At 65.3% G+C, this 12207-nt stretch overlaps 3 protein-coding genes across 3 annotated transcripts; all 3 read right to left on the bottom strand.

Annotated features, from left to right (window-relative positions):
- Positions 1-942: 942 nt before the first annotated feature.
- Positions 943-1683, bottom strand: LMXM_01_0700 (uncharacterized protein; the record flags this gene model as incomplete). Its single annotated transcript, XM_003871546.1, has 1 exon — positions 943-1683. One exon carries the CDS (start codon positions 1681-1683, stop codon positions 943-945), a length of 741 nt encoding a protein of 246 aa, XP_003871595.1.
- A 2360-nt stretch (positions 1684-4043) lies between these two features.
- On the bottom strand, positions 4044-4733 carry LMXM_01_0690 (hypothetical protein, unknown function; the record flags this gene model as incomplete). The annotated part of the gene is made up of 1 exon (XM_003871545.1): positions 4044-4733. The coding sequence occupies one exon, from the start codon at positions 4731-4733 to the stop codon at positions 4044-4046; it is 690 nt and encodes a 229-aa protein (XP_003871594.1).
- A 1607-nt stretch (positions 4734-6340) lies between these two features.
- LMXM_01_0680 (hypothetical protein, unknown function) lies at positions 6341-8755 on the bottom strand (the record flags this gene model as incomplete). The annotated part of the gene is made up of 1 exon (XM_003871544.1): positions 6341-8755. The coding sequence occupies one exon, from the start codon at positions 8753-8755 to the stop codon at positions 6341-6343; it is 2415 nt and encodes an 804-aa protein (XP_003871593.1).
- Between the last annotated feature and the right edge of the window lie 3452 nt (positions 8756-12207).

Below are 12207 nucleotides of genomic sequence, written 5' to 3'. Positions count from 1 at the left end.
ACACGGCAACAAGAACAACGACAGCGGCGCGCGCGGAATAGGAGGAGGGGGGAGGGGGATCGGTTGATGGAGGGATGGGATGGGTACATCGATGGACGTCTGCTCCGGACACGGTAGAGTTCGATACAGGACCATCCGCCATCCGCCAACCGAGACGTCGTATAGGTGTGGGTGTGTGTGCGTGTAAAGATGGGTGGGTGGGTGGGTAGACACCACGCGCCCAGTGAGTGAGTGAGAGCGCAAGGTCGATAAGCCCCCCCCCCCCCCCAACACCCCACACACACAGGGCGAGAGAGCTGGAGCCCCCTCCTCGCCGTCCCTCCCCCGGTCACACGAGGGAAGTGGGGTGTTGGGGGGGGGGAGGGGAAGACTAGGCATCGTGTGGATGCGCGTAGAGTCGCGAAAGAAAACGAAAGCCAGACCGCCACGCCGATGCGCGCGCGCTGTGAGGGAGGTTAGGCCATGCTCGTCCGCGCTGCCCCGCCCGCGCCAACGCCAGGGACGGTGAGGGGCTGTGAAGGAATGGGTATCATCGGCATCGCCGTCCCGGCCAGATGCGATTGGTGGTGCTGCAGCCCACACTGGAGGTGCCGCCCGTAGGTGGTGAAGTCGCCTCGACTCACAATCGCGTTGCCGGGCCAGTCGCCGCGGATCGACAACTCGCGATGGTGCTGCGCCACCGCGCACGGCGTACAGAAGCACGAGATAAGTACATCCAGCAAGATGGTCTCCCACTGCTCGCTCAGCCTCAGCTTCGAGTGCCATGGCGCACACGGCGTGGCATGTGTCGCCATCCCGTCCGATTCGCCTGTGCGTGACGCGGCAGCTTCCTCCGTACCTGCTGGCTCAGCTGCCGCAGCCTCCACCGTGACGTCGCTGTCGCGCGCCATGTGCGGCTGCGACTCTACCTCCGCCGTCGTCCTCGCCGCCGGTGTCGCTTCCTCAGCTTGTGCACCCGCCTCGCCCCCCTCCTCCTCCTCTGTCGCCGCTGCAGCGTCGACACTGAGGCGATCCGTCTTCACGAACAGGTCGTTGCCGACGAGGCCATAGCGCTTCCGCAACTCTTGGCGGATGATGAATGTGCGCAGGGTGATGGACGACAGCGGCGTGACAACGGGCCACAGCTGCATGCACCAGCAAACATCGAAGCACAGGAGCGCAGCGGTAATCGGATCGAACATGCCGCGCTGCTGGCGGTACAGGTAGTTGAAGTGCGTGCTGTTGATACAGTATATACACATGACGGAGTCCATGGCAGAGGGGATGTCCGTGACGAGGCCGAAGAGGCCTGTGTTCCACAGCGGGGACACCTGCTCCGCGCCATACCCTGGTGCAGCATCGAGCTGCTGCGGATACGGCAGCGGACTGTCGGTGTTGCCTCTGCCGGGACAGCTGCTTCCCGCCGCGTAGCTGGCGGCAGGCACATAGGAGTACGAGTGCGGCGCGGGAGGGAGGGAGGGGGGGGGGGCAGAGTGCTGGCAACCCGAGCGGTGCTGCTATGTAGGCAGACAACGTGTAGGGCTGCTCTTGCTGTTGCTGCAGCTGGTAGTGGCATGCCATGCACGGATGCTGTGGCGGAGGGGAGGGGGGGGGGGCTACGTACACGGTATTTGGCGACCAGTCGAGGACGGGCTTCATCACCGCCACGTACGGCGTGTTGCTGTCACCGGTGTTGTCTTGCATGTCGTGCAGGCTGGCCTGTAAGGGGCTGTCGCTGCCCGCGCTGTTCGCCGACAGCCCTTCTTCCCGCGGCACTGCGGGGAGTCCAGAGACGACGGGCGAGGATCCGCTATGGCCTGACGCGCTTCTCACAGCGCTGCCCGGCAGAGACGATGGCGCACCACCGTTGCCCTCCGCGGTGATGCTGTGGTGACGCCCTCGATTACTGAGGGCGGTATTACTGCTGTTGCTTCGGTAAAACGCACTGCGCCGCAGCTCATCGACCCGCAGCACCGGGGCTTCGGTGCCGTCGTTCTGCCGGTAGAGGATCGGCACACCATGTACCTCACCCGACGGCGGCACGTACATCATCGCCTGCAGCTATTGTTGTTGGTGGCGTTGCGGCATCAGTGGCAGCGGCGCACTGCTGTCATTTTGGTTGGGCGTGCAGTGGCTGCTCGACAGCGGCCAGGATGCGGAGATGGGCGGTATGTGCTCTGCGTATGCCCAGAGACGTGTGCTGTGGGACACAGGGCGCGCGACGGTGACGACGAAGTCGTCGTGCGTAGCTGTGGCAGACCCAAGAAGCGAGGACGAGGGGGGGGGCGACAACGAGAGAAGTGTTGCGGTGGTGTGTTGGTGTGTGCATGGGATACCGATCTGCTTGGCAGATGCTTGGGAGGCGCCAGCAGGGGTGGGGTTGAGTGGGAGGCGGGGGGGGGAGGAGCACCCGCACTTGCCCTCAGCTCTTGGCGCTGCGGCTGAGGCGGTCGTACAGATGGCAGCCGAGCCGCAGACTCACCGCTTGCATCGCGATACATGTGCCTTCGTCGCGTACTCGCCTGCCCGCGATATCGCCATCAGCGAAGGCGTGTGCGCAGTCCCCTCCCCCGGTCTTTCCACCACTCACACACCGGATTCGCCGGCGGTGCCGCGAACACCCCGCGTCCGCGTGCATGCGCTTGCCTTGGACACGCTGACGACGAGCTCCCCTCTCCCTCCCCCCGCTTGCGTGCGCGCGCTCCTGCGTGCCGTCCTCTCTCTGCCCTACCCCAGCAACCGAATGCGTGGGTGCACGCGTGTGCATGCATCGCCCCCACCCCTACACGCACACAGACAGAGACAGAGGGATGCACCAGAGGCCCGGTCGATGGTGACGGCGATGCGCCGACTCGCCTCACGGCCCCCCAGTGTAACTCCCCCGCATGCGCTCCTCCCCCTCCCTCTCACCACACACACGCACACGCTCGCAAGACGACGAGGAAGGCACGTGCGGTGCCTGCGCCGAGAGCATGGCGACTTGGGCGACATCGAGGTAGGGCAGGACGAAGCGAGCGGGGAAAAAAATAGTCGAGAGAGCGCGAGGCACAATGCGTGCAGCGAGGGGGAGAAGAGGTGTCGATCAACCACTAACACCTCCACCGCCACCATCATCATCGCCATCCAGCGCGTGGGTGATCAGCGTTGCTGTGGAGGAGAGAGCAGTCGTGGAGGGGGCCAGTGGAGAAGAGTGGGGGGAGGGAGGGAGGGAGGGGGGGGGGCTCCACGTTTTGCCTCATGCTGCGCTACCGCACCGCTGGGCTCCGTGTGGGGGGAATGCATGCGCGCACGTCGAGGGGCGAGGGTGGTGGTGGTGGTGTCCGCTTACGCGTCACACAACGACGCCCTGATGCCCAGCGCCTCCCCCCCCCACACATGCACATGGATGCGTGGCACATCGACGCACACTCTCTCCGCCGCTGCAACGCGGCACCCCCGAGCAACCGCCCACCAATTCACAACTCTATATAATATAAAGGGAGAGAGAACAGCAAGCACATCGTGGCGGGACCAGTAATACGTCCATCCACTGGGAAAACAGAGCACCAACCACAGCGAGGTCATCGGGGAGGAGGGGGGGGGTGATAGCAAAGATATCGGAGGCAAGCACGTGAGGGACGGACACGGGGGGGGGGGGGACACGAACCGTGCGTGTCTGCGCGCGTGTGCGTGTGTGTGCGGCGAGGTACGTGGCCGAGGGAGGGCAGGTGGGAAGCGAGGAAACACCCACGCATACGCCACTGCCACTGGTGGTGGTGGTGGTGGTGAGGATGATTGGACGAGGAAGCATGAGTGAGTGGGGAGGGGGTGGAGAGGGCAGAGAAACAGAAAATAGGGTAACCACAGATGGCTGTAGTTGAGGGAAGAGGGGGGGGGGGCGGGCGGAAGGCGCAGCGGCGAGGGGTGAGGGTGGCGGCGGCGAGTGCGTGCGTGCGTGTTTGTGTGTGTGTCACACCACACACAGGCACCAGGCGAAGACCCCTGGATGGACAGACGACTCTAGTGCCGTTTTCCCTCTTCCTCCTCCTCCTCCTCACCCCTTCTTCTGCCGACGGGTGCCGTGACTAGACTGTGTGCACCGTCGCTGGGGGCTGCAGCGAGTAGCGGTTGCTGAAGACGCCGCCGCACCAGTCGCCATGGTGCATGATCTCGCGCTGATGCTGGGCAACGGCGCACGGCAAGCAGAAGCACACGGCCAGGATGTCTGAGAGCGACTCCGTCGAACAGCCACAGACACTGCTGCTGCCGTGCCCACTAGAGTCGACGGCCGCGCTCGCCGAGTGCAGGTTGTAGCGGTTGCGGATGGCGCTGCGCATCAAGTAGGTGTGAAGGTGGAGAGAGCTCGGCAGGTACGAAGACACTGCGCTGAGTCCGACATCGATGCAGAAGAGCCCTCCGCAGACCGGGAGGTAAATGCCCTCCTCATTGTTCATGAGAAAGTTGTGGTGCGCACTGGCGGTGCAGTACGTGCACAGGCAAGCGTCGAGACACACGGCGCAGCTCTCGTGGCAGTCGAGGATGCCACTCGTGAAGTCGTGCCGCGGGGTCTGTGCGTGGTGCGACACGCTCTCACGATCGCTGCCACTGCTGTGCCTGTCGTTGCACACCTCGACGTTCGCCTCGACGGGCACCGCAGCATCTTTGGTGGCGAGAGAGGCTTCCGGGTAGCTGGCATCTTCGACGTCGTCGCCGAATCGCAGCACCGTGGCGCGCATGGGCACCTGCGCGTCGTTGGCAAGGTCGGGCTTGCTCATGGTGGGTAGTGCGGTGCTGCTGGGCTTGTGGGCTGCTTCTCGTCTTGCTGCGAGGTGACGGCGACGGTGACGCTGACGGTGGTGGTGGTGGTGGTGGTGTGAAGTGGGCGGGAGGGAGACAGCGAAAGGGGAAAAGGTGGCGGGCTAAGGAAGCTGGTGGAGCTGCCGCGAGGGAGGGGGGAGGGCGGCGCGCACACACGCGTGTGTTTGTGTGGATGTGTGTGTGTGTGTGTGTGTGTGGGTGGGTGGGCCGATGTGACGACCGCCCACAACCGGGACCCATGACGGGAGTGCAGGCAGCGGAGCGAGAGAGGTGGTGGACGGAGAGTGAGGCGTATGAAGGGGCGGGGACGCGGAGTAGACACGCCTCTGCCTGGATTCATCCACGGACAGCGACAGCGCATCGGAGCCACGCTTCTCTGCGTGCAATGGAGTCACGGTGCCGTCTATCGAAAGAAAAAGGGGTGGTGATGGTGATGGTGGTGGTGGGGGGCCCTGAGGTCCGAGTCGCTGTCCGCCTGCTGCAGACCCGCAAGACGCAGATGCTGGCAGACACGTGCACCCTTGCACATGGTGCACAGGGTTGAGTTGGACGACGGCGATGAACAAAGTGCGCACGCGCGTGTGTGGGCCTCCATGCCCACAGCGGGCAGAGAGACGCACGCAACGGCATCACGAGTCCGTCCCCCCCCACCCACCCTCTCTCGCGCTCTGGATGTTTAGATAGATAGGTATATGCATGCACGTGTGCTTGCGTGCTAACGCGCCCGGCAAGTCGACCAGACGACGACTCGTCTCTCCTCGCAACGTGAGCCCATCTCGCAGCTGCACCGCGAGAGGTCCCTCCTCACCCACCCTCCCACCCTCCACCCCCCAACGTCGACTGTATGCCAGCCCTCCACAGCCCTCTCACAGGCACCCCCGCTCCGCTCCCCATCGCGTCGTGCGAGGCAGATCTAGAGACACACACACACAACGCCTCACAGCCGCTCTCCTCATGCCGGTAGGCCAGTGTGAGGGGCCCGCGGCGATGCGCTTCAGCCGCGCTGGCGCGCTCTGCCCATCATATGGACGGTGCACGCGTGTGCTCACTGTCGCGGGTGGCTCCGACGCAACGCCGTGCACGGCATGGCCGCTGATGTCCGTAGCCCTAACTCGCGCTCTGGCGGGGCGGCACCACCACCCAACCACCCCCCCCACTTACGCCACAGATGCTTGGCCCTGGGTCGCCACCACAGGTGGTTCAGCATGGGCCGGGATGGCGGAGGGATAGGGAGAGAGGGAGGGGTGACGTCTGCCCTGCGTGGGTGCGTGTCCAATGGCCGTTGTCGTGGGGTGGTGGTGGTGGTGGAGGAGGCTGAGGTGTGTGTGAGGTGTATGCTGAGAAAAGGACTCGTCTAAGACATTTTGGTGAGGTGGTGTTGGTTGGCACGGCCCCGCTGTGGGTGTGCGGAAGGGGGGGGGGGTGGAGCGCACCGACCCGACCAACAGCGAACTGAGTCGCGCTAGTATTCCGTGGCGACGGAGTAGGGTAGGGTCATCCCTGGCCTTTCGGATGCGCCCTGCCACCCGAGAAGCGGGTGGCTACAGCTGCACGGACGACGCCTTTACGCGGCTGGAGGGCCCTCGTCGTGCGGCTCCGACTGCTGCTGCTGCTGCTGCGCCTCTTGGTAGATGGACACTGACTCGTGCAGCAGGTTCCGGATGCGGCTAGTCGTTGTCGCGGCTTCTGTCGCCGCTGTGGCTGATGATGACGCTGCAGCCGATGGTGGTTCACTCACCTGGTCCACATCGATATCCCGCGGCTCCGTATCCATCGAGAGCGATGAACTTCCAGAGCCGCGACACTGGCCAGGTGCAGCATGCGCCACTGCAACAGCAGTGAACCTTTCCAATCTTGTCGAGGTCTTCCGTGGCTGCTGCCGCTGCGGCTGCACTCCGACGTCGTCGGCAGCCTCTATCACAGCGCCCCGTGCCACTGTTGATATCGACCTTGCGGTTACCGACAGCCTCAGCGGAGACGACGGCGAGGAGGCGCCATGGGCGCTGCCACGACTGGCGCTACCGTGACAACTGCCAAGGCTGGTGCTACTCGGCCGTGCTTTGGACCGCGAATGGGGCTGCTGCCGTTCGTCTGCTGCTGCGGCATCGGGGCCCCGCCGCAACGCCGGAAGCGGGGTATCGGTGGGGACGGAGCGTGGCTCCAGCTGCGTCGGAGGGGTTTGAGTTGCAGCGGCGGCCGTGAGGGAGACCGTTGAGGCTTCCGAGGTCACTGTTGGCTGGCTCTCCGACCGTCCTGATACGAAAACCCGCTGCACAGTGCACCCGCTCCGAGCTCTCGCAGTGGTGCATGTCGGCGTCGTCGTCATCGCGGCCGAGGGCCTTGATCGCTGGTGCTTGCTGCCATGGCGCGACCTCGTGCCGCCGCTGCCTCCTTCGGGGTGTTGCAGCTGCTGCTGCTGCTGCTGCTGCTGAGCAAAGAAGTACAGGTACGCATCCTCAGCCATCTCGCCACCCTTGTAGCTGCCGTAGAAGGCCTCGGTAAGCTGGTGATACGACAGCTGCGGGGCGGCGTCCTTCGCAGCGACCTCCAGCACTGCCACGTCCGCCATGCCGCTGCTGACCGTCATCATCGTGCTTCCGCTGTGGCCACTCGCTGTGGCGGAAAGGCCGCGGACCCAGTCGCGGCTCACGGGCCGCCCGGCTATGTCCCACAAAAGGGACGGCGATGTGGGCGACGGCGGCGACTGCCGCGATCGCGCGTCCGGGTTGCGGGCAGCAGCAGCTGCAGCGCGCTCCTTGTCGCGGGACGCCGTCACCCGCAGTGGCGCTGACGCCGACTTCGGCGTGCCCGAGGTGCCCAGACAATGCTGCGAGACAGTCGCGGACGAAGATGCCGGGTGCGTGAGGGTTGCCATCGGTGAGCCGCGGGAATCGCCTGCGTGCACGTCTGCGTCGCTGGCGTTGGGGTTGCGGTGCTGCGACGGCCCTCTCGCCGTCGCGCGGCGAAAGCCAACGCTGTCGTTGCCATCCGAGACACTGAGGACGTCGGCGGTGGCGTGACCGAAGGCAGCCATGGCGCGACTTGTAATGGGCGTCGTTGGCGGTCCCGACCTGTGACTGCCGCGGAACGCCGGCGTCAACGCGGGTGCACTGGCACCGCTGCGGCTGCTGGCAAAGGCGCTGCCGATCGTGACGTTTGTCGAGAGCGAGTCGCGCCGCAACGGCTGCTGCGGCGGTGCGGCGCTGCCGCGTCGTTTCTCATGCTCCAGCATGCGCTCCACCGTCGACACCATCGCCTCTGCGAGAGTCTTGTCAAAGGCTGCGTTGGACCGCCCGCTGGCGGCAGTTCGCTCTCGGCGGCTGCGCGCGCCGCTCTGATCCGTTGCTGCCACTGAAGACTCGTTATCCGTCCGCAGCGCCGACACTGGCAGCGGCAGGGCGTCCGTGTTGCTCGACTGTGGGAACACGGCCACCGCCAGGTCGTGCGCGTCCAGCGTGTGGGTCAGGAAGCTCCCGTAGTACGAGATGCGGCGCGGGGAAGGCGACGGGGGCAACGCCGACAGCACTGGCGCCGATGATTTCGACATCGGCGGAGACGCCGACGTCGCCCGCGCCGGCGGTGATGGCAACGAGCTCACTGACAGCAGTTTTCCGTCCTCCACCCACGAGAGGAAGGGGTCTGGCGCAGACGGCGACCGTCGCTCGCGGTGCTGCTTGCGAAAGCCAGGCGCTTGCCTGCGTTGACCGTCAGCGCCCTTCTCGTTGTCGCCGCGGTCCACACAGAGGGAGGGTTCATGGCTGGTGCCCGTGCGCGGCTTGCCCAGCAAGGGTGGCGACGCTGACGTGACCGCCGCAGGGTCGACAGCGCCAGCAAAGACGCAAGAGCGAATCCGTCGCCGCTCCGCGAGCGCCTGGCGCACGTGGCTGAGTGCCGTGTGGCCACCACCATCACCATCACCGCCACCACCATCATCAGTGCCGTGGAAGCCATTGCAGGCAGAGAAGGACGACGACGACATGGCGGATGAGCCCGTCGCCGCCGCCGCCTCCTCTCCTCCTTGTCCGTGTGTGTATGTGTGGGCGGGGTGGATAGGCGGCAAGCATAGCTTAAGCGCCGACGCAGCCGCCGGAGAGGCTGCCACGACGACGGCGGCAACAGGAGCAGGGGCAGCGGTGGCGCTTGGCGGCGGTGGCGGTGGTGGTGATGGTGACACGGTACAACGGGGTGGTGGTGGGGAGTCAACAGGCTCGTCGTCACGACAGCCGAGGACGACAGCGCGCACAGAGACAGCGAAAGGCAGAGGGGCGGAGCCCACACAACGCCCCTTTCCCCCCTCGACCAAGGGGCTTGGCCGAATTAATCGATGGCGAGGCAGACAAGACGTCCGCCCGTTCGCCGGTCTCGCGCGCGGCGGTTGTTCGTGGAGGAGCCCGCGAGCGTTGCGTGCGTGCGCCTTCGCATGTGCGCGGAGGCGCAGGCAATGTGTAATCGGGGAAAAAGCAAGCGTAGGAGCAAGATGATGATGATGATACAGCAGCAAGGGATGCGCGATGTGTCGACGGGCGGCCGCCGACACCCGATCCTGGCAAGGAGGCGCGCAACAGACGAAGCACGCGCAACCTCCAGCAAGATAAAAGGCGGTGCAGCAGTGGCAGGAGCGGCGGCGGCTCCAGTGGTGGTGGTGGTGGTGGTGGTGACGAGGGGAAGGAGAGGATGAGAGATGTATATGGGTGTGTATGGGGAAGGGGAGGGGGAGGGGGGCGGCCGGCCGGAAATACACTAGGCAGCAGCGGCTCCAGTGGCAGCGGCAGCAGGAGAGCACACAGAGCGAGAGCCAGCTCAGTGTGAAGGAAGCGGTGGAGGACAGGTGAGAGGCGGGAGGGGGGGGGGAGCAAGGGTACAGCGGAGATGGTCATCGTTACTCCTGGTGGTGGGGATGGCTCGTGGACGTGCGTGCGCGCGCCGGGTGGGCGGGGCGGGGCGGGGCGCGGGGGGTGGGGGTGGTCTGCGTTGAAACGGGCTTGTGATCAGTGCATGAAGGTCCGTGAGAGCGGTGGTGGGTGACGAGTGGCACGGGGCCGACAAAGATAAAGGAATGGCAGCGCAGGAAGAGCCGAGCAGCAACGTAGAGGGTGGTGCGTGTGCGTGGTGAGGAATTGGGGGTTGGGGTTGGGGCAGGAGGAGAAGCCGGACTCCATCACAGAGCCACAACTCCCCCTCCCTCCCTCCCTCCCTCCAGCCCGCCTCGCTCCCACATCCGCCATCTGCTGTGGCGGCGAGGGGGGACCATTATGACCAGTGCGCCGACGAGTGCCAGCGCCAGGCTGGCCGAAGGCCGAGCAAGACGGACGCAAGGGTGGTGAGACCCAGCGGGATGGCGAGGACCGCCGTTCGGGGTGGCGTGCAGGCGGGTGCCGACGTACACGTGCAGATCCCGCTGGTGAAACGTCGAGGACGGTGGTTGCTGCAGTCGCGCAGACGCGGGGACGGCGACAGAGACGCCTCCGAGAAGCCCCGGGCTGACGCCGCTTCGCGCCCCGCAGTGGTGGTGGTGGTGCGCCGTCGGCGTCATCCTGTCGAGCAAGCCTTACCACCCCCCTCGCCCCGCCTGGTCCTCGACCGTCTTTCGTCTTCCTCGCTGGTGCAAAGTCGGTGCAGGGCGTGCATGCTCCAGTGAGGGGCGGACTTCAGGGCCGGAACAGCAGACGTGCATGGGGGAGGGGAGAGGGGTGGGGCACACCCGCGTCAACGTGTTGAGGGAGCGAGAGAGCCAGACAGATGATGGCGCTGATGATGGTGGTGGTGGGATGGGGGATGCACGAGAGAGAGTGAGTGAGTGAGAGGTATACCATGGAGCAGCGAGGAAAGCCGAAGGGAGACGTGGCATGCGCATGCACGGCATGATCGTGCACTGTCGTCCGAGTAGATGGGCCCGTGGTCGTCTGTCTGTGTGTGTGTGTGTGTGTGTGCACGCACAGGGCCCGCACGTGCTGTGGATGCCGGGCGTTCGCGCGCGGATGGCCCACACAACCACGCGACACGCGGAGAGGCAGAAAGCACCTTCATCGCTGCTCGACTGGCCGCCCCCCAAAAGCGAAACGACAAGACACACACACACACGCGCGCGCACACGGCGGCACCACCACAGAGGATCGCCGTCATCTCTATCCACGGCATCGACATCGCGCGCCTCACCGTACGCGGCACACCCACGAAGGAGGGCGAGACGGGGGGGGGGGGAGGAGCCAACTTTGACCACAACAGGAAGAGGCGAGATGGCTGGAGTACACACAGGCAGGCAGGCAGGCAGAGATATCTATAGGTGAGCCCGACACACGTCGTGGCCATCATCAGCATCATCGTCGCACACGGGCACATAGAGGAGAAGGCACGCATGGCGAGCACAGGTAACAGACACTTAGCAAGGGGCCCAAACGACAAGAGGTGGGTGATGGGTCATCTACCGCAGAGGGACCGAGGGGGGGGGAGGGCGGAAGAGGACCATGCATGCACGCGCTCGCCGAGCCCGCCTTGTGCGTGGAGAAGCAGAAGCAGCAGCAGTAGCAGTGGTGGAGGTGGACTCGGAGCATCGTTGCAACCCCCGCGTGTGCGTGTGTGGTGAGAGGGAGGGAGGGAGGGGGGGGGGGAGGAGCGTATGCGGGGGAGTTGCACGGGGGGCCGTGAGGCGAGTCGGCGCATCGCCGTCACCATCGACCGGGTCTCTGGTGCATCTCGCTGTCTCTGTCTGTGTGTGTTGACCCGTTTCCGTAATCCTCCACAGAGACGCCAGCGACAGCCAGACAGGCGAACACGTGCGTTGTTGGGTAAGCCGAAGGCGTGTCTTGGACACGCTGACGACGAGCTCCCCCCACCCCCACCTGCGTGCCGTCGTCTCTCTGCCCTACGCCAGCAACCGAATGTGTGGGTGCACGCGTGTGCACACATCGCCTCCCTTCCCCTCCACACACACACACACACAAACAGACAGAGAGATGCACCAATGATGCTGGCGGTGGGGGTTGGGTGGGTGGGTGCTCGCGGCTGCTGACGGGTGCTCGGATTATGGGATGCCGCTGCCCCCCTCCCCCCTCCTACCTTGACAGCGGTCTCGTCGTGCCAAGGCAGTTGAAGGCTTGGGGAGGAGGGGAGGGGAAGCCGGACAACACAGGAGATAAGGGGTAGGGTGGGAGTTGCAACGACAACGGCGGGCGCGGGTGCCGTCGTAGGAGGAGCGATCCAGAATCGATGGACAAAGGATATGGGGAAAAGATGGCGACGACCGCAGCAGCGCATACACTCACCATTCACCGCCACGAAGAGCTGTCGAGTCACCCCCTCTTCTCCCTCCTCAGCTCCCTCCCTCACACCCCTGCATGTGTCGCTCCGCTTACGTATGTGGGGGCGGGTGTGTGCGTGCGTGCAGCAGTACAGCCGGGCGGACGCACAGCACGCGTCCATGCAGAAAACCGA

The sequence above is a fragment of the Leishmania mexicana genome, chromosome 1 (genome assembly GCF_000234665.1).
Source record: "Leishmania mexicana MHOM/GT/2001/U1103 complete genome, chromosome 1".
NCBI lineage: Eukaryota > Euglenozoa > Kinetoplastea > Trypanosomatida > Trypanosomatidae > Leishmania > Leishmania mexicana.
This window is presented reverse-complemented; position numbering and strand designations above follow the sequence as displayed.